A 21457-nucleotide genomic window follows, 5' to 3' on the forward strand; every position below is an offset into this window, starting at 1 on the left:
CAACACTGACCTGATCACCCAGTGAGAGAGGACAAGTATCCCCACGGGATCCTTTCCACTTCTCCAGAGAAGAAATGGGGAAAAACCATGGGCAGATTTCTATTAACTGTACAGATTTCTGTAACTGTGCATGCCAGCCCACCCAGGGATGGCGGTGGCAGGAGGGAGTGGTGGTGAGGCAAACAGGGTGAGGGTCCCACGGCTGAGTTCTGTGCTGTTCCTGCCCCACCACACTTGTTCCCAGTATGTTCATGCATGCACAGACTTCCAGTTCAGTGTCCATGACGAGTTTTCAGCTTGGGAGAACAAGCCTGCGCCTGGGTCCTGGTTCTGGCCAGATGTGCTGGGGAGGGGGCCGGTGGCACCCACAAATGCTGAGTACTCTCCCCAAAGGCTCTGTGCACACCAATCAGATGCCAGAAGATACCAGCCCTGGATGGCAGCCGAGATCATTCCATTCCATTATTCTTTCTTGTTTTTACTTTCCTTGATCAGGGATAACTGATCAAGCTGGCTGTGGTAAAAAGTGGGCACGGTGGCCTTCTAATGCCTTCCTTTCCAGAAAGCTGGGAGGTGTTATTCGCCATGGTCTGGCTACTAGAGAAGCAGGCCAGCTAACAGCTCTACCTGGTGGGCTGTGTGTGGGAGTTGGCTGGACCACATACCAGCGTCCTCAGCCAAGGAAGTGCCCCTGAACATCGGAGGAGGGAAAGCCTGAGCTACTAGATCTGGGGCAGTGCCGTGCTAAGCTTCTCAGGCACTAGTCACATTCATTTTCTGGTGTTCTGCAGCTCCTAGTGCCAGGAAGCTCATGGTACTTCAGGAAACAAAAGTGTCCCTCTGGTTCTCAAAACCAGATGGCTATAACGGCTGGAGAAAGCCAAGCCCTGGAGAGCCAACGAACATGCGTAGGGCATGCTGTGGCTCAAAGGCACCGTCACGGGGACTCCGCAGCCCTTCTCGTTCTGTGTCCACTGGTTGGATTGAGCTCTGAACTGGGGTTCAGGAGCTTGGACTCTGCCAGAGGGGTGTGGGCACGCCACTCAATCTTGGAGCATCTATTCTTCTTCAGTGAACCAGGGCTAATGACCCTGGCTGCAGGGCACAGGTACAGAGGTAAACCTCAAAGGGAAAACGATGCCAGGTGCCCTCAGACCCTGATGGGTGCACACAGCCCAGGCCCTAACTGACCACTCCTCCCCTCTGCTTCCTGCGCAGGGATATCTGTGACCATGGAAGCCACCCATCAGTAGCACAGGATGCACTTAGGGTGGTGACCACTAGGACCCTTCCAATTCCCTGAGTATAATGACCGCTTTATTCCAATCCACACCTGGACTTTTAGAGTCCAGATGATGTTACTTTAATATGTTGGGTAGTTGTCCCTCCACATCTTCTGACAGTTCTGACATAGGACACCCACAAATGTTTTCTTATTGGTTAGAACCCAAGCTGTTGATAGCCTGTTTACGTCAAGCTGGGTCTGACATGCTTGGCTACGAGACGGTTTTGGGTATGGTTGTATAAAAGCCTGGGTACTCCTACTGATAAGACAAAGTTAGACGAGATCAGAACGGGTTAGTCCTGGTGCCTGTGCCTCACAATGGTGTGAGCCCTGGATGATAGGTTTGGGGCAGGAAAACGGGCTGAGATGTCCAAGTGCTGAGTCACATATACTAGCACGTTGAAAGCTCGGAGCATCTCTGCGAAATGGCCAGGGCCAGTGTTAATGATTCTCCATTTCAGAGATAAAGAGACTGAGAGCCAGACAGATTAAGACACATTAAGTGGTGAGTCAGAGCTGTAACTCAGCCCCTTGACGTCTTTCTCACAGGATTCTAGGTTCTAAGGCACTTTTTTTTGTTTGTTTGTTTTGCAAGAGCCTTCAAGTGAAGTTCAAGTGAGACTTCTTCCAATGATAAGACTCATCCTGGCAACTCCATACTAAGCGTTATTACATTCATGGAGAAACCGGACCTACTGGCCTCGGTTCTATTGCTCTGGTCAGATTTTCTGATCAGGGCGTAAATAAACAGGAGGTGTTTTTGGTCGTCCCCAAATTCGCAGTTATCCAGATGCTGCATTTCAGCACAGACAGCAAACTGGAACCGGAGGAATTTGGCTTTTATGCACTCCAATAGTTTGCAGGAATTTGTATTCAGACTTGTGGGAAGGTGGCCATTTGGGTACCAGATTTGGGGAAGTTTTGCTTTCCAATGGCCAAAGCATCTCTCCTTCCATAAAGCAGAGTCACAAACCAAGAAAGGTACTGCCTGGGCCAGGCAGGTAAATCAAAATGCATAGTGGCTGGAGGAGCCTGGGGAGAGGCTGGAGGACCAGGGTCTGGGGGAAGGTACCAGGCCTGCGTGGCCCCAGTTTGTGGTGGCCACGTGAGGACGCAGGCCACATTGCCCTGTTGCCAGATTTCCAGACGGGGGCCCATCTCCAGACTTTCAGGTGGAATTGTCCTGTTTTTAAATGTTAGTAACTAATTCTAAAATGTTTAAGACATTGTTGTGCAGGCCATGCAAACACCGGAGGCTCTCGGGCCATCAGTGTGCAACCCAGGAGTGAAGAGGCATCGAGAGAAACAAACAGGGAGTTTTCAGTTGCTAAGACCAAAAAGAAACACAAACACACTCTAGGCTGTCATTAGAAATTTTCTTAGAAAATCCGACATTAGCAAATGTCACTAGAAATTCTATAGCTGTTGGGGCACCTGGGTGGCTCAGTCGGTTGAGCATCCGACTTCTGGTTTCAGCTCAGGTGGTCACCTTGCAGCTTTGTGAGATGGATCCCTGCATCCCATCCCAGCTTTGTGAGAATCTGCTTGGGATTCTCTCTCCCTCTCTCTCCGCCCCTCCCCGACTCCCGCTGTCTCTCTCAAAATAAACAAACTTAAAAAAAAAAAGAAATTCTACAGGTGTTGGGAAAATGTTCTTTAGAAGGTGTACTGGCTGGGGCTCACATGTGATGACTTAGCTCAGCCCCTGGTAAACAGGCTTTAGAGGTAACAGGTTGACAGATACCAGGTGAATGAGCAAAAGAAGGGCTAAGCAGGAAAGAAGTTTTTATATCGGGTTTACATTCCTGTGCTATTTAAGCCTCTCTGTCCCCCAGGGGTGCAGGCCAGGCTCTGGAAGAAGGCTCTTCCTTTCTGCCACCCCCAAGGCTCATACCTATCTGCCCCTGCATCATCCAGGCCCTCACCCAAGGGTCCTGAAGTGAATGGAAGTGTTGTTTGCCCATGAGCCCCCTCCACATTTGCCTCAGCCAAGGCTCCTGTGTGTTCACAAGGCTTTTGCCATGGCCGGCGGCCAAGTCCCCCGCAGGATGCTGGGGCACAGCCAGCACGCAGCACAGGACAGCCAACTGGCACCCGGAGCACCCTGCTTCGTGCTGCGGGGGGGCGTTCGGTTTCCTTCCCACTGCACGCAGCCTGGGGTCACCGGCAGGTGCACAGCTTGGAGAGAAAGCGCACTTGCCTGGGTAGACTGGGACCGCCTCGTTGAATCGAGGCGCGTGGTGAGATCTGAGCTCCTGTTTCTAGAGTTCCCTGCAGGGTGGAAACGCAGGCGCGCTGGACTCACCTTGGACCAGTCCCCGGTTTTCCACTCGTAGCAGCCTGAGTAGTCCTCGCACGCCTCCTCTGCTTTCGGCCTCATGGACGCGTCGCATTTTCCTTGCGAGTTGGTGCACGTCACAGTTCGCTTTTGGGTCCCTTTACCACAGGTGGCAGAGCACTGCAAGACACCGGTTGGATGTTTAATCTGGTCTGATTCAGCTCAAGTTCATCAATGCTTGTTAAGTCGCTCCTATGTGCCAGACCCAGTTCTGGGGACACAAGGGTGAAAAGGATCCTGGTCTTCCAGAGTCTGATGCACCTGGTCCCTTATGTGACTCCAGATAAGTGGCTGGTGATAGGGGGAGTAGGGAGAGCTCAGGGGCACCCAGAAGACCAAACTAAGAATTTAGTGGCCTGCTGCCAGGTCCCAAAGACCAATGCAGTGAGTGAGTTCAAGGGGCAAATGCTGCTGAGGACAGACACCAAAACAAAGATGTGTGAGGCCCCTGGCTCCTCCCGGCTGGCCTGCAGCTATATGCACTCTGTCTGGACCAGCCTGGGGCAAAGGCACAGGTCCAGGGTGGAGAAGAGGGGAGACGCAAAGCCAGGCCACAGGTGACTTTCACGTCAGGCAGGTGGCAAGCTCTTGCAGAGAGCCACAATGACTGTTTTAAGCATGGATGCCAAGAGTGTGATGGAGCCATGTTCCCTGTGGCATTTTACTTTACTTCTTGGGAGACACTTCGAGAGACAGTGTGGGGACGGGGCCCAAGTAGGGCCTGAGGAATGACAAATCATGGGTGAGTCCTGAGAGAGGTCAAGATTCCCATTCCCCCAGGCAGCAAGATACACTGAGTTAGGGATGAGAGATGGAGTGACAAGATGTAAATAGTGCGGTCCTGCGGGGTGTATCTGGAGCCTTCTCCCCGTGAGCTCAGGGAGGGACCTCGCCTGGGCTCAAAGAGGGCTTACCCACCTCCACACCAAGCAGAAGGAAGCCCAGGCAGATTTGTGACCTTGGGAGGACAGGTCTGACAGCGTGCATGATCTGGCCAGCAAGAGGAGACGTGGCCATAGACCCATGGAGCCCTCCCTCGTATCTGCCGGGTGCGGAAGCCCTGTCCCCACCACGTAAACAAACATGGAACTCGTGGTGACAGGGGGCTGAAGGCGGTGTTCTGCCAAGATGTACAGACACAAGGAAACCCAGGCTGCCTGGGAAAGTTCCTCCCAACTGCTGGGTCCCAGAGCTATGGTGGGGACAGCTCGTGAGTGTAGTAGCCCCAACATGGAGCCCTAGCAATGTGAATGCCTCTTTCATACTTGCTTGATTTATCAGAAATATACAGCAGTGATATTCTTGAGCTACAATAAACTTGATTTTTAAAAAGTTCTACTGTGTCCCCTGAAAAAATGCACATAGAGATCAAATGTTATTCTTTATATTTCCATTATTAATGTTTACCCCAAAATGTTATTTACCTTTATTTATTTTTTTAATGAATTCCCTGTCCCATTTAGCTGACAGGCCCCTTGGGGTTCTTCCCTTCCCTTCCCTTCCATTCCCTTCCCTTCCCTTCCCTTCCCTCCCCTCCCCTCCCCACCCTCCCCTCCCCTCCTTTCTTCCCTCTTTTCTTTTTGAAACTCAGACTGGCTTGTTTTAGAAGAAATATATAGGCAGGGTCATGATCCCACAATTCATAAGTTTGAGTCCCAAGTTGGGCTCTGCACTGACAGCGAGGAACCTGCTTGGGATTCTCTCTCCCTCCCTCTCTCTCTGTCCTTCCCCCATTTTCTCTCTCTCTCTCTCTCTCTCTCAAGGTAAATAAAGAAACTTTAGATGAAATACACAGGCTTCAGAACTGGTCACCTAGCAGGGAGCTGGACAGCATGAGTATTTGGTCCTGTGCATGGGTGAGGGACAGCTTAACAGGACCTCAGATGCAAGGAGTCGGTCTATGGCAGGTGTTACCTTCCTGGGCAGGCTGGGTTGTGGCCAGGAGGGCTGCTGCAGGGAGCCTGGGTTCCTGAGTCGACCTTCAACTTCTTCTTCTCTGTAAGGTGATGCTCCATGACCATTTCATCAGCCCCACCCTCACCATTTGACGTGTGGGCTCCTCCCTGGCACCGGCACCCACACCACTGGCTCTTTCTCCAACTAGAAGCCTACTTACCACTTATGCCTGAGTTTCTGCATTGTCTTACTCTATTCTGTGTTCCCTATCCCTTTCCCTTGAAGTTCAAATGCTAATGTCCAGTCTGTTTCTTTACCAAACCCTAGCTCAGCCCTTCTGACCACCAGCATTGGCTGGAAGCCTTAAGCCTTGAGAAAGGGGCAGCATTGCAGGTGGGGTTTCCTCTGGGGGACCTAGGAGGGCCATGTTCAGTTTCTCCCTTGGCTTCTGATCCAGGGATGGGGACCAGAAGCCCAGGACAGGAGAGAGTCACTATCTTTTGCCTCCTTCCTGGTTTCTGCTCCTCATTCTAGCAAAGCTGTGAAGAAGGTGGGGTGTAGACAGTAAGGGTGATCAACACTGCTGGCTGAATAAGGGCAACCTTGTTGATCAAATACATTTCTCTGCCATCAGAAACGTAAACCCATTTGTTTCCAGAAGAAATATTAAAGGGGTTGATTCAGCATGTGGTGAAGTAGTAGAAATACGAGTTTGGTGAGCATCTCATGAATGGGGGCGAGATTTGATTCCAAGTTCAATGTGCAGAAAGATGCATTTGGCTCAAGGCTGGGCTGAGCCAGAATTAGACTGATTGGTACAGATGCTATTTCAGCATTAGGATCACATATGCGCAAAGATACAGATGTGAAATTAGAGATATTTCTTTTTTAAAAATTTTTTTGCATTTATTTATTTTTGAGACACAGAGCACAAATGGGGAGGCAGAGAGAGAGAGAGAGAGAGAGAGAGAGAGACAGACAGAGAGAGACAGAGAGACAGAATCCAAAGCAGGCTCCAAGCTCTGAGCTGTCAGCACAGAGCCTGACACAGGGCTTGAACTCACAAACCGTGAGTGAGATCATGACCTGAGCCAAAGTTGGACACTTAACTGACTGAGCCACCCAGGTGCCCCTAGAGATATTTCTTTAAATCTTGCTTCAGTTGTCTCACCTTTTTCAATCTGGTATTCTTTAACACTATGGTGACAGTTGATAATGTCAGGTTTGGTTATTTTGGTAAGGACTTTTTTTCTCTTTTTTCTATGAGAAAGAATCCAAATGGAAAATGTATGGCTTTGATCTGATTACAGTGTAAATCTTGTTTGGATCAGGAGTCTGGTGATCAAGAATCTTAGGCTCAAGGTGGGTTGGGGGAAGACTGCATTCCTGCCTCTACCCCTCCAGCAAGTAGCCCCCCTCCCTAAAAGAGGTCCCTTGAACGTTTAACTTACAAACCTTAATACATGTAAAAAAAATCAAAATTTTAAACTCTCTCTTTTCTTTAAAATATAATAACGGGCAGGTTAAAGACTCAAGTCTTTAAATGGGTACATGTTAAGATCCGTCTGAAAAGTAATCCCCATTTCAGAGCAGCCAAGGGCAGACTTTTCGTTCATTAAGAATGGGCTGAATACTTTCTTATTCAAAATAATTCCAACTGTTTGGCAATAAAAAGGAACTTTAAAAATATTTTCCACACTGAAGAGTGTCTTGGATTTAGCCTTTCTGACTTTCCTAGAACACATTTGATGGGGGATCTGAGGGAAACTTGCCCTTTGTTCAGCTATTTTTTTGTTTTATGGCCAGTCAAAATCATTAATGCAAAGTCAATGCAAAGCCTTGAAAGATGATATTACCAAAGATAAAATATTTCCAGAATCACTCTTCAGCCTAAGTTAAAACTTAAGGCTTAATTGACCTCTTTCCAACATGTTTTATGGCATGAGGTGTGTGATTCCAACCTGCGCACTAAAAACTGTCCCTTCCAGCATCTGCTTGTCTCTTACAATCTACAAAGACTGACACAGAGTTCAAAGAAAGCCTATGATACCACCTTACCAATCTGATCACACTAAAGTTCAAACGTGTTGAAAGAAAATTAAAAGATTGGTCAGTTGGTCTGTCTGTCTACCTACTTATGTCCACACCTACCCATCTATCCATCCATCCACGCACTCATCCGTCCATCCATCCGTCCATCCATCCGTCCGTCCATCCATCCATCCATCCATCCATCCATCCATCCAACTTTACATGAGAATTGTCATAGGAAATGGGATCAAACTGTGATATATATTATCAAAAACGTATACATGATCAAAACCACATTATCCATGCTTCCTTTAGCCATATTGTTATCTCAGATGGAATTTAAGAATATGTGACTAGAATTCATCTTTTGGTTATCTGGGGGTTGGCGAGGACTGTGATATGTGGTATTGAGTCACAAATACCATGGAGGGAAAGGCACCAATTGGGTGGTGGACAAGGCACAGAGGCCCTGTTGGTGGGTTCAGCACTGGCGACAGCCCAGGCACCCACCTGTGACCACTCAGACGCCTCCCAGATGGACAGGCAGTCCTGGCCTTCACAGCTCTGCACTGGTGCTGGCCGGGGGCCCGGGCAATAGAGGGGCCGCGTGGTGACATGTGTGCCGTTCTGCAGCTGGTACACGCAGGTCACCTCCCGATGCTGGATGCCCTTCTCACAGGTCGCTGAGCAGGGGCTCCATGGGCCTGCCACCCACCTGTCCAGGAGGAGGAAAGACAGTGAAAAAATAACTGGGTGGAAAGGCCAGTTTCCCCGGAGGGCCTTCTGGACAGATCACGGCATCTTGGGTCTGTAGTGTGAGAGAGGGAGATAGACTCAAAGAGCTTTGCAATCAACTTTAGAAATAATTCTGAAGTATTAGGGCAGAGGAAGCCACATGAGTTGAGTAGTTCAATAGCTTATTCAAAACAGAAATCCTTCTGCACACAACACCTCTATGGTTGATTCAATTATTGCTCCCAAGTGGTCACTCTCCTTGTAGCGGGATTCCATATCCCACCCACTGTCTATGACGTGCTTTGTTCAATGGGGTGTGAGTGGACATGAAGCTGGCCATGTCCCAGCAGAAGCTTTGAGTGTGATTATGTGGTTTGGCTCTGGTTCTCCCTGTTTCCTGCCCTCTGCCATGAGAGCAGCAGGTCCCAATACAGGGGATGCTCCAACAGCTGAGCTCTGTAATAACGTGACACCATTTGCTATAAGCCACTGAGATACCGGGCTCATTTGTCACTGCAACAAAACCAGACTGGTATAGCCTATGACAAGGGACACTCCAGGGCCAGCTTGAACACACCAGGACCAGGTACCCCCTGCTTTTCAAAGAGTGGATAGCCCTTTTGGGTGGGGACTGTCACTCTTGAGGAGGCAACTTGTGGGCTGTAACAGAACTGAGCTGTTGCAAGTGCTTGACTAGAACTTGGCCTACCTGCCTTATCTTTCAATGACCCCGGTTCTGCCATGGCTCCTGTTGGCCTTGTGGTGTTGGAAGGAAGCTGAGCAGTTGTAAATCATGATTTCTCAGGACACCGAGTGGGGCTTTGAATGGCCTTTTGGGGACACAAAAGGACTCTCTCCTGTTTGGTCCCTGCATGAGCCTCAAGTCCACCTAGTTCCCAGGAGCTCCCATATTAACAGAATGGCTCAATCTATGCCCATGTCTGATAAACACACTCCTCTTCATCATCATCGAGTCCTAAGTTGCTCAAACCAAATCTGATTATGCTATCCTGTTGTTTAGAAATAACAGCAGTGTTGGGCACCTGGGTGGCTCAGTAGGTTAAGCGTCCCACTCTTGATTTCAGCTCAGGTCATGATCTCAAGGTTCGTGAGATCGGGCCCCGTGTCGAGCTCTGTGCTGACAGTGCAGAGCCTGCTTGAGATTTTCTCTCTTCCTCTCTCTCTGCCTCTCCCTCATTCATGCTATCTAAATAAAACACTTAAAAAAAACCCTAAAAAAATATATCAGCAGTGCCTTTCCACAGGCAGGTCCTTGAAGGGACACTGGATGGTGCCACCCCCCCAATTCTTCTCCAGTTCTAGCTTACTTGCTCATTCACCCATCCTAGCATGGCACATTCACTGAGGGCTTCCCATGTGCTGGGCACTGTCCTAGGTTCTGATGATGAGGCAGTGAACAAGACAAGGCCCTGCCCTACAAATCTTACCATCCTAATGGGAACAGACAGTAAATCAACAAATGTATACAATAGAATATAACACAGTAAACTATATATAACATATATCATATATGAATAGAGGAGATGCCACATGGTAGTAAGTGCTTCAGAGAAAAGTAGGGCAGTGTAGGGAAGGAGGGGGAGGAGGAGGGGGGTGAGCACACAAGTTGGCAGGGACAGCCTCACTGATAAGCTGACGTGTGAGCAGAGCCTGGAAGGAAGCGAGAGAGTAAGCAGAGAAGACTTCCAGGCAGAGGGCACAGTGGGTGCAAAGGCCCTGGGGAGGAGTGTGCTGGCAGGGTTGAGGAGCAGCAAGGAGTCCAGTGTGGCTGGAGAAGGGGGGAGGAGGGAGGAGCAGAGGGAGGAGCAGAGAGAGGGGCATGAGAAGGCACAGGGGGGAGATTCTACAGGCCCTGGCTGGCCACTGTGGCTCTTGTTTGAATAAGATGCAGTCCCAGGGGGTTTGGAGACAGGAGTGACATGCCCTGCAGGGCAGCAGCAAGGAGACCAGGGAGGAGGCCACTGCACCAGTCCAGGCAGGGGATGAGGGTAACTTGTACCAGCTGGGGGTAGTGGTAGTGGTTGGGGTAAATGTTGAGAAGAGGGAGCTCCCCGGGCCCCTCCCTCCACTGCTCCTCCTCATCCCTTAGGGCAAGCTCAGGCCACCTCCTCTGACTTTCAGTTCCCTTGGAAGAGCTCATCACTGTCTTCTATGCCCCCAGGGAATAAATCCAGGGAAGCTTCTCTTCCCAGACCCCTTGCATAAACTGCAGGATGGAAAGGGATGCAAAGGAGTGTGTGTACCCTGGAGTGTGAGGACAAGTGACATGTTGCCTGTAAGTTGCTTACAGCAGCACCTGGCACACATCAGCCCTTATAACTTGTAGCAATTGTTATTCCTTATCTTCTCGGCAGGAGAAGATGAAGTCCCAGAGGGCAGTGAGCAAATCTTGCCCCCATTTCACCACCTGACAACTATTTAAATGACACTGTAAGAACTAAACCCAATCCTTCCCATTTCTCCTTGTTCTGGTCTTTGGAGTGACATGATTGCCTTCCTAAATATATGAAGATGGCTCTGTTGTTCCCCTTGTAAGTTTTCTCTTATCCCAATCAAAATAATTTGCATGTGGCAGATCTGAATCCTTTCCCTTCTAATTCTCTAATCAGTCACTACTGTTCTCCAAATGGATTGCTTTGTCATGGGCAAAATGGCCCAGATGGGGTCTGAAAGCAGCAGGAGAGAATGTGATGATTTTCTCTCTCTTTAAGTGGGGAGGCTCCATGTTTATTAATGCAGCTCAGCTCCTTGCCATTTCTATTTTCCAAACAAAATAGAACTTAGAGGACTCTCAGCCAGATCCCCTTTGTCCTGACCTTTTGCAACTGACTTTGTGAATACAAACGTCAGGCTTTAGGCTGATGACACCTGCTGTTGTGCTGACCCCAGCTGTGAACAGAGCTGTGTCCCCCTCTTTTGTATTTGCTGTGCTTCCTGGAGGCCACCCCTGGGAACTGGGACTGCTGTGTCATACTCATGAGAATGTCACCTGCAGGCTCTTGGCCAGAGGGTGCCGGTGTCTCCATCCCTGGGCACACAACCAGAGCATGTGCTCTAGGAAATATGCAAATTGACTCTGATCCACACAAAAGTCCATCTGGGCAGCCAAGGGGATGGGGAAGAGCTGGGAGAGGTTCAGCAGTCCCGCCTCAAACGTCTCCTATGCCAAAGCATAAGAGACTGTTAAAAACTGAGAACAAACTGAGGGTTGATGGGGGGTGGGAGGGAGGGCAGGGTGGGTGATGGGTATTGAGGAGGGCACCTTTTGGGATGAGCACTGGGTGTTGTATGGAAACCAATTTGACAGTAAATTTCATATATTAAAAAAATAAATAAATAAAATAAAATAAAATAAAATAAAATAAAATAAAATAAAATAAAAAAATAAAATAAAATAAAAAACGTCTCCTATGCCTCCTGTTCTATCAGTGACTGGAAGAGTCAGACCCAAGGGGATCAGATTCTTATAGAGCTGTGAGGGATTGCCAATCTTCCCCGTTCCTCCTTCCTTTGCTTCTGGTGTCTCTTGTGCATTTTGGGTGCTTTGCAGCAGTATGACAGAATGGAAAACAGCCTATGTGTCCCTCCTCCCCTTTCCAGAAGAATCCTTTGACCCCCTGCAATGTCCCCTGTTGCTGTTGCCCAGAGTCTGGCAGAGGAATGGGTGACAGAGCCCCACACATGTAGAGATGCATGAAACTGATCTATGGTCGGCCCTGCTCCTTAACTGGAGGGGGGGGGGGTTCTCTGTCCCCTGGGGCTGTGTAAAAGCGCTGTCCCTGCTCCTGTCCTTGGGGTGATAGTTACTGTCAGATGTACTGAGGATCTGCTGAGATTCAAAACAAGCTCTGTCTGAGGCCAAGGCACCCTTCCAAACCTCCTGTGGCTCTCACAGATGACCCCACACCTGCAAGTCACACGTGGGGCAGCTCACGGCACATTCCCATCTCCTTGCCCCTCCACCCTTCCTTCTCCCCTCCCACTTCCCAGCTCCACACAGGGTACTGGTTATCCAGACGCAACCATGGCACAACACCTCAGGAGAACGTACGACAAAATATCATTCAGCCTTAAAAAGGAAGGAGATTCGAAAACACACTACAATATGGAGGAGCCATGGGGACATCATGCTGAGTGAAATAAGCCAGTCAGAGAAGGACAAGTCCTGAAGGACTCCACTTACATGAGGTAACTGGAGTAGATTCATAGAGACAGAAAGATGGTGGCCATCAGGTGGGAAGGAATGGGGAGCTAGTGTTTAAGGGATGCAGAGCTGTATGTGAGCAGGAGGTGGGGTTCTGGAGACAGACGGTAGTAATGGGCACTCAGTGTGAATGTGTCTAATGCCACTTAAACTGTACACTTAAACAGGGTTGAGGTGGTAAATGTTATGTGTATTTTCATCACAATTTAATTAAAAAAATTTTAATATATTTTATCGTCAAGTCTGCTAACATACAGTGTATACAGTGTGTTCCTGGTTTTTGGGGTAGATTCCTGTGATTCATTGCTTACATACAACACCCAGTGTTCATCCCAGCAAAGTGCCCAACTAGACAGAGAGTGAGCAGGGGAGGGGCAGAGAGAGAGAGAGGAAGAGAGAGAAGCCCAAGAAGGCTCTGTGCTTGATCCTGCGAACCATGAGATCACGACCTGAGCCAAGAGCCGGGTGCTCCTTCAGAATTTAAAGAAGCGATGGTTAGGAACAGGAAGTAAGTGAGAGAAGGACAAGGAAGTGAAGTGTTCTCAAGTCCCAGGGAGGCCATGATGAGCCGGTGAGAAAGGCTGGTGCTCAGCTCTGTGCAGACATCAGGTAACCGCGGAGCATCCCTGAAGGGCGTCTTCACTGAGTGCCTGTAGCCCCGCCTGAGGTGCGTGCCCAACCAGCTCCAGGAGACCTATTGCCCCACATAGGCACGCAAGCTGCAGGGGATCGGAGCTATTTTTCAGCTAGACTTGTTTTTGCTCATCTTGACAAACAGCCACATTCCCTCCGTGAGGCTGGGGGAGCAAAAGATGACTTTCTGGAAACTTTGTTGCTGGTGGCTGAAAGAAACCATTTTACCAGCAGCCAGGAAGTCTGCAGGAGGGTCCTCTGTGGAAGAGGAACATCATGCAAGTAAACATCAGAGTGAAGTCCCACTAATCCCGAGTCCAGGAATGGGAGAAAGGAACTGTGATTCCGTAAAACAATTCATATTACAAGTGCAGCTCAAGCCTGATTGTTTTTTCACTCATGTCCTCTAAGAACCTTAACAGTGACATTTATTAGCTAAGTTTGAGTTTGTAGATCTTCTTAAAAGCAGTAAAATTCATGCTTCAGGAAGCCCCCATTAACACTTCCTTAGTTTGGGCCACCCTTCCTCGGTTGCTCTCGAGTCTGGAAGGACTGGATTCCTTTCCTGTCCAGCAGGAAACAGACTCAGCTCCTCTGCACATACTTCAAGTTCGATGCTTCTCATCAGATCCTCCAGGCAGCTCAGTCACTGCCTGAGACCTTGTATTCTTTTTTTCTTTTTTTTTTTTTATTGCTGCTGCAGCAAATGACCATAAACTTAATGGCACAAAACAACACAGATTTATTATTTTACGCTCCTGGAGGTTGGAAATCTGACATGGATCTCACTGGTCTAAAACAAAGGTGCTGCCGGGGCTGGTTCCCTCCAGATGCTCTGGGAAGACTTGCCTCTTCCAGCTTCTAGATGCTGCCCCAGTGCCTTGGCGTATGCTCTTGTCTCCATCTTCAATGCCAGCAGCATCTGGCCAAGCCCTTCTCATATGCTATCACTCCAACATTCTCGTCTGCCTTCTTCCTCCACTTTTAAGAACCTTTGTGATTGCACTGGACCCAAGCAGATGATACAGGATAATCTAGTTTAGGGCCAACTGATTAGCAAGCTGTAGTAGTTTGCTTTTTTTTTTATTGCTGGAAAAAGTACCACAAACTAGGTGGCTTAAAACACCAGAAAGCTATTCTCTCACAGTTCTGCAGGTTCGAAGCCAGAAGGCAAAGTGTCGTAGGGTTGCTTCCTTCTGAGGGCTGTGAGGAAGATGTTCTATGCCTCTCTCCTAGGTTCTAATGACAGCTGGCAATTCTTGGTGTCCCTTTGCTTGTATGTGTGTTACTCCATCTCTGCCTCTGTCTTCACATGATGTTCACCCTGTGTCTCCATGTCCTTAAATAGCTGTCTTTGGAAGGACACTAATCAGATTAGATTAGGGGCCCACCCTACCTCAGTGTGACCTCACCTTAACTAATTACAGCTGTAATGACCCTATTTCCAAACAAGGTCACATTCTGAAATACTGACGGCTAGGACTTCAATGTCTTTTTTGGTGTATGTGTGGGGTGGAGATGCAGTTCAACCCATCACACAACTTTATTTCCAATTGCAACCCTCTGATTTCCCTAATTTCCCTTTGACATGTAATGGGAGTTCCAGGAATTAAGATCGAGATCTCTCTGGTGGGGGGCACTATTCTGCCTACATTCCAGTTCTGAAAATTTCAGCTTCTATTCAAAATTCACTTTCTGTTCAGATCTTGATTTGGCTGAGATTCAAACTAGGTAAAAATCTTGTGAAACCCGCTGCAATGTGACTTAGTTGTTACAAAGAAACAATGACATATTTAGGATCAAGTTCTTTTGACACAGTTATTTTATGTTGACTATCTAGGGAATCTCATATATAGAGAGCCAGAGAGAGAACACTGGTAGGTCATTCATTTTCAACAACTTCAAACTATAAACAAAACAAAACAAAAAACTGTGAGTTGTATTTCAACACAAGATGTGTTGGAGCTAACAAGTGTTGTGTCTAAGGGATTCAGTCAACTTTATGCATCTACAAAATGCATCAGTAAGAAGGATCTGGTATTGGCTGAGCATCGATCTATGCTTAGCTCTGTGCCAGGAATGTTCCCTACATTAGTTAAATTAACCAACGTAAGGAAAACAACATGCCAGTATGTGATAATCTGAGCAACTGTTATGGAGACAGACAAATGTCAGGCATAGCATACTATAGGCCACGTGTAAAACATCACAGCATAAAAAGAATGATGGGAAACATCTCAGCCAAGTGTGTGGTCCTTGGGGGGAAGAGAAACATATAAACAGACAATTTCTTCACTATCTTATAAGTGCTGTGGAGGAAGTGGGCCTTGAGTTGGGTCCTGATGGTCAATGTGAAGTTGGCCAACCAAAGAAGCAGGACTGGTGCTCTCATAGAGAGAGACTGCCCATGATCCCATGATATTTAAGCAGCAGGGGGAGGGAGGGAGGAGAGAGAGAGAGAGTGCGAGCGAGCAGCTGCCCAGTTTGGGATGGTTGGTTCTTGAAGAGTACTTAAGGGCGGGTGGAAGAGAGGTTGCCTTGGGTGTCTCAGGTAACCATGAATCTTGGGACAAGATGATGACTTTCACCGAGGCAGTAGTGCAGAAAAACAGATATAAGACTATTTAAGAGTGGGATTGAAAGGGCTTTGGGTATGTGGGGTCAAGGTGATAAAGGGGGCAAGAGTCAAGCTCAGGATTCCAATGGGCTGAGAGGAGTCCAACAGTACCTCCACTGCAAGGGAGAACATGGGGAGAGGATTTAGCTTGGGGGAAGAAGGGTGGGCACCACTTTGAGAGGGTCAGGTTGAGGCAGCCGCTGGGCAGCTGAGTGGTACTGGGAAGGGTCTGAAGGTGCAGTTCTGGAGTTCAGGGGTGGGATCTGGGGTGGAGACACAGGGTTGGAAGTCACCAGCAACAAGGTCATGGTAGAAAGCAAGATAAGAACAACTCACACAGGGAGCTTCTACAGGGAGAAAAGAGGATGGGGGACGGATGGCAGGGGTTGGGGATGCAAGCATCTATGATTGGAATAAGGAGCCAGAGAAGGAGCAGCCAGCAAGGCCAGGGAGGGTGGGAGGACTGTTCAAGAGAAGCCAGGACAGGGTTGGGTTGGAGGAGGCCTGAAAAGCATTCTCTGGATTTAGCCACAAGGAGGTGTTGCTGACACAGGAGAGGTCTCAGGGAGAAGAGGGTGCCAGAAGACAGACTTCGAGAATGCCCCTTCAATAAATCTGGTTTGATGCCTACACAGTGGGGTCCACAGACTCTCAGTCCTGGAGTAATAATGTCTAGGCTTTGGAAACCAGGCCTGTCCTCACGGCAGAGGTAAGGAAGACGTCTCACTACTCTCACTGAGGCTCTGGGCAGGTGGGCTGCACATGGAGGAAGGCTGAGTTAGAAGGTTAGACCTGAGGACTGAGGGGTGGAAGCAAAGGATCCAGAACAGACAGGGAAGTTTCTCTCATGGACACATCTGTCTAGAGGGGCCACCCCTGCCCACTGGCAGTGGCTTTGGGAAAAGTCATCCCAGCACAGATGGCAGAGCGGGAGACCTGTCAGAGACCTGCATAATGTCTAAGACACGGGTCAGGGACTGGGTGAGTAGAGAGAATATGTGACAGGGATCGCCACTGTCTCCCCTTGGGATTTGGTGGCAGAGTTCAGGCCAACTGGCTCGTGTACCTTGAAAAAGGGTCTGGCCTGAAGAATGATCGTGTCCATCTGTAAGCCATGGAGGACCCAGGCAGTCTGATTTGGAAAACCAGACAGATAGAAGCTCTCCCTTCTCACTTACTCTTTGTCAAGAGAAAGTTGGAAAGCACAGGCTCACCTTTGCCCTCTGGTGGGTCAGCACTATACTGTGTGTGGGCATGGTCACCCCTCTGCTTTGTGGCCTGGTCCTTCCCTGCCGCCATCTTGCTTTCACCTCCCAGAGGTCCCAGGGGAAGGACTTTCTGCATTACAGGTGGAGAGACCACTGGGACACGTGACCAGGCTCACCCGAGACCCACCAGTTATTAAATAGCGGGGGTTTGTGTGTGTGGTGGGAGGTCCTCTGTGTCCCAATCCAGGGGCTTTGTTTTTCACTTATACAATTATGCTTCTGGTTAGGGTACGCCTGACCAACCTCCCCATGATGCCTGTAAATCACAGGTGCCCACATATTTCAGTCACACATTCTCAAATTCTCAGAAGCCCACATTCAGGACCTGGACTCAAGTCTTCACCAACTCACCAGCCACGTGACCTTGGGCACATCAGTGCTTAAGCCTCAGTTTCCTCCTCTGCACAATGTCAGTAGTACTTTCCTCTCACAGGCTTTGGTGGAGGATTGGCCCACGTGATCTCTGCTTACATGGTCCAGGCCCAGATGATAAATGCATGGGAGGTAAGATCCCAGGGAAATGGCTGGCATGGAGGAGGCCCCCAGGGATGTGGGTCTCTTCTCCTCCTCCCCTGTGCAGGGCTGCTGTCCATTGGGCTGTGAGGGTGCAGCCAAGGAAACGCAAACACCTTGCTCTGCCTTCCTGTGGATGACAAGGCCTTTCCCAGCACACCTGAAGCTTCTGTCACTGCGTGTGCTGCACGCTTGGGGGTCAGGAGACATGGCAGAGGCCAGCTGGCCAAGTGCCGGACCTCCTGGACTCTCTCCCCAAAACACCACAGAGGACCCTCAGGCAGCAGCAGACTCCCATCTGCCCGAGTCACTCTTGCGTCTCCAGCCAGATTAGAGCCAACAACTCCGTTAAAAAAACAATCAAAACACGACTTCAACACATGTCATTTATAGTCTCTGAAGATACGTGGCTGCTTTTATGGAACAGATGTCTGTGAAAGAAGGAGCGGGGTGAGGAGGGACAACAGGGGCTTCATGGGCCCAGCTGTGATGCTCTCCCGAGGGGACCAGGGTCATGCTTTACAGCCGCACGTTCGGTTCCAGCTCAGCATTTCTCCATCTACAACTTGAGAATTATGAGTTCTCATATACATTCCCCTGAAAAGTAATATTATTCACATATTTGTTTTTTTAAAGGAGGAAATGAAAACCTGAAGGGCATAATGAGGAACGAATATGCTAGTCTGTGAATGTGAGCTTTTGTGGGCTTGAGGGTGTTAGTCCAGCCCTGAGAACCAAGATGAGTGACTGGCCGGAGCCCGAGAACCTTCCCCATTTTCCTGAAAGGGTCTTTGGATCACTGTGGTTGGTTCTCATTTGCTAGGGAAAAGAAGGCAAAGAGAGGGAGTGGGGATGGAAGGAAGGGAGGGAAGGAGGGAGGAAGGAAGGAATGACGGACAGAATTCCACACTTAGCTAAAATATAGTTTAAGGGAAAATGTGTTAAAAATAGTTTCTCAGGGAGCCTGGGTGACTCAGTCGGTTGAAGGTCTGACTTTGGCTCAGGTCATGATCACATGGTTCATGAGTTCAAGCCCTGCGTCTGGCTCTCTGATGTCAGTGCAGAGCCCGCTTCAGATCCTCTGTCCCCCCCTCTCTCTGCCCCTCCTCTGTTTGTGCTGTCTCTCTCAAAAGTAAATAAACTTAAAAAAAAAAAAGGTCTCTCTAGGGGAGGTGGGGGAGATGGGCAAAATAGGTGATGGGGATTAAAGACTACACTTATGATGAGAGCTAAGTAATGTATAGAACTGTTGAATCACTATATTGTATACCTGAAACTAATATAACACTGTATGCTAATTACATTGGACTTAAAATAAAAAACTTGATGAAAAAATGGTTTTTCTAGATATTATACCAGCTAATCCTTTTTGATGGCTTCCTTTGTACTGGGCAATGTTCTCAGCACCTGACATGATTCAACTTACTCGATCCTTACAATGGTCCTATATAAAGCCATCCTACAGATGGGGAAATTGAGGCACAGAGAGGTTAAGTGTCTTGCCCAAGGTCACACACTAGTAAGTGGAAGAATCATAACAGTTCCACTGAAGTGTAAGTCACATAGCATATAATTCATCCACATATGGAGGACAATTCAATATATTCACAGAGTTGTGAAACCACCACCAAAATCAATTTTAGAACACTTTAGTTACCCCCCAAAGAAATCCCTATGCCTTAGCTGCCATCGTACATACCCCCTATTTCAATCCCTCCCAGCCCTACACAATCACTAATCTACTTTCCATCTTTATAGATTTGCCTCTCCTCGACATTTCATATACATGGAATCCTATCACATGTGGTTCTTTGTGACTGGTTTCTTTTTTTAGCATAATGTTTCCAAGGGTCATGTATGTTGTAGCATGGAGCAGTATTTAATTCCCTTTTATTGTTGAATAAATAATATTGTTGCACGGATCTACCACGTTTCATTTATCAGCTCATCAGTTCATGGGCATTTGGGCTGTTTCCATGTTTTGGCTATTATGAATCATATTATGATGAACATCTGTGTATAATTTTTGTATGGATGGCTGTTCTCATTTCTCTTGGGTATATTCCAAGGAGTGGAATTGCTGGATGATATGTTAACTCTAAGTTTAACAATTTAAGGAATTTAAGACTTTTCCAAAGCAGCTGCACCATTCTGCATTCCTGTAGTAGTTAACGAAGGTTCTAAGTGCTCTACATCCTTATACATTTTTGCTAGTGTCTGTCTTTCTGATTATAGTCATCCTGGTGGGTGTAACGTGGTATCTCATTATAGCTTGGTTTTATTGTGGCAAAAGACACATAACATAAAGTTTAACATTTTAACCACTTTTAAGTGTACAGTTCAGCCGCATTCACTACATTCACATTGCTGTACAGCCATCACCACTATCTTCCAAACTTTTCTTCTTCCCAAACTGAAACTGTGGACTCATTAAACAATAACTACCTATGCCCATTTCCCTCCAGCTCCTGGAAGCCATCATGCTTTCTGTCTCTATGACAACTTATATGATACAACTCATATAAGTGGAATCATACAATATTTGTCCTTCCGTGAGTGGTTTATTTAGCATAATTTTCTTCAAGTCTCACTCCTATGGTAGCAGGTGTCAGAATTTCTTCCCTTCTTAAGGCTCATGGTATGTATGTAATACATTTAATTTATTCATTTGTCCATTGATGGACACTTTGGGTTGCTTCCACTATTTGGCTGTTGTGAGTAATGCTGCTATGAACATGGTTGTACAGTATTTTTTTTTTTTTTTTGGTCTTTGCTTTCAATTCTTTTGCGTATATACCCAGAAGTGGAATTGTTAAGTGATATGGTAATTCCGTATTTAAATTTTTTGAGGAACGATAATGCTGTTTCTCACAATGACCGCCCCACTTGACATTCCAATCAGCAATGTACAAGGGTTCTAATTTTGCCACATCTTCGCTAACACTTGTTTTTGATAGTAACTATCCTAACGGGTGTGAAGTGATTATCTCGTGATTTTGAATGGCATTTCCCTAATGACTAGTGATGTTAAACATCTTTTCATATACTTAGTGACCATTTGTATCTTTTTTTAAAATGTTTATTTATTTTTGAGAGAGAGAGGGAGACAGAGCATAAGTGGGGAAGGGGAAGAAAGAGGAAGACACAGAATCTGAAGCAGGCTCCAGGCTCTGAGCTGTCAGCACAGAGTTCAAACAGGGCTTGAATTCATGAACAGTGAGATCATGACCTGAGCTGAAGTTGGATGCTCAACTGACTGAACCACCCAGGCGCCCCCTTTTGTAGAAATACATATTTGGAGAAATACATAACTAAGTCCTTAGCCTATTTTTAAATTGGGTTGTTTTTTGTTGTTGATTTATAGGAGTTTTTAAAAATATATTCTGGAAATTACTTCTTTAACAAATATATGATTTGCAAATATTTTCTCCCATTATTGGACTGCCTTTCACTCTGTTGATACTGTCTTCGATGCATAAAAGGTTTTCATTTTGATCAAGTCCAGCTTATCTCATTTTACTTTGTTGTCTGTGCTTTTCTAGTTATATGTAAGAAATCATCACCAAATCCAATATCATGGCCCTTTTTTCCTACATTTTCTTTTAAGAGTCTTACAGTTTTATCTCTTACATCTAGGTCTTTGATCCACTTTGAGTCAATTTTTGCATATGGTATAAAGTAAGGTTCAGCTTCATTCTTTTATATGTATTTACCATTTGTTGGATTTCTTTGTGGTTTTGATTTGTAGTTCTGTGATGGCTGATACTGAGTATCTACTCATGTGCTTATTGGCCATTTTGCAGTCCTTTGGAGAAATGTTGATTCGGATGGTTTGTCCATTTTTAATTGGATTGTCTTTTTTATTACTGAGTTGTGTTATTTATATATTCTAGATATGACTACTTTATCAGATATA

The 21457-nt window shown here is 47.3% G+C and overlaps 1 protein-coding gene across 4 annotated transcripts in view; it reads right to left on the reverse strand.

The window, feature by feature from the left end:
- Positions 1–21457, reverse strand: part of ADAMTS17 (ADAM metallopeptidase with thrombospondin type 1 motif 17) — a 343034-nt gene that overhangs the window by 14557 nt on the left and 307020 nt on the right. For all 4 annotated transcript variants that reach the window (XM_060617804.3, XM_060617802.3, XM_060617803.3 and 1 more), the window contains 2 exons: positions 8061–8265; positions 3591–3743 (listed from right to left, as the gene is read on the reverse strand). In XM_060617804.3, the coding sequence (XP_060473787.1) occupies positions 3591–3743; positions 8061–8265 (358 nt within the window). The remainder of the gene's footprint in view (positions 1–3590; positions 3744–8060; positions 8266–21457) is intronic.

This window comes from Panthera onca, chromosome B3 (genome assembly GCF_046562875.1).
Source record: "Panthera onca isolate mPanOnc1 chromosome B3, mPanOnc1 haplotype 2, whole genome shotgun sequence".
In the NCBI taxonomy this organism is placed as follows: domain Eukaryota; kingdom Metazoa; phylum Chordata; class Mammalia; order Carnivora; family Felidae; genus Panthera; species Panthera onca.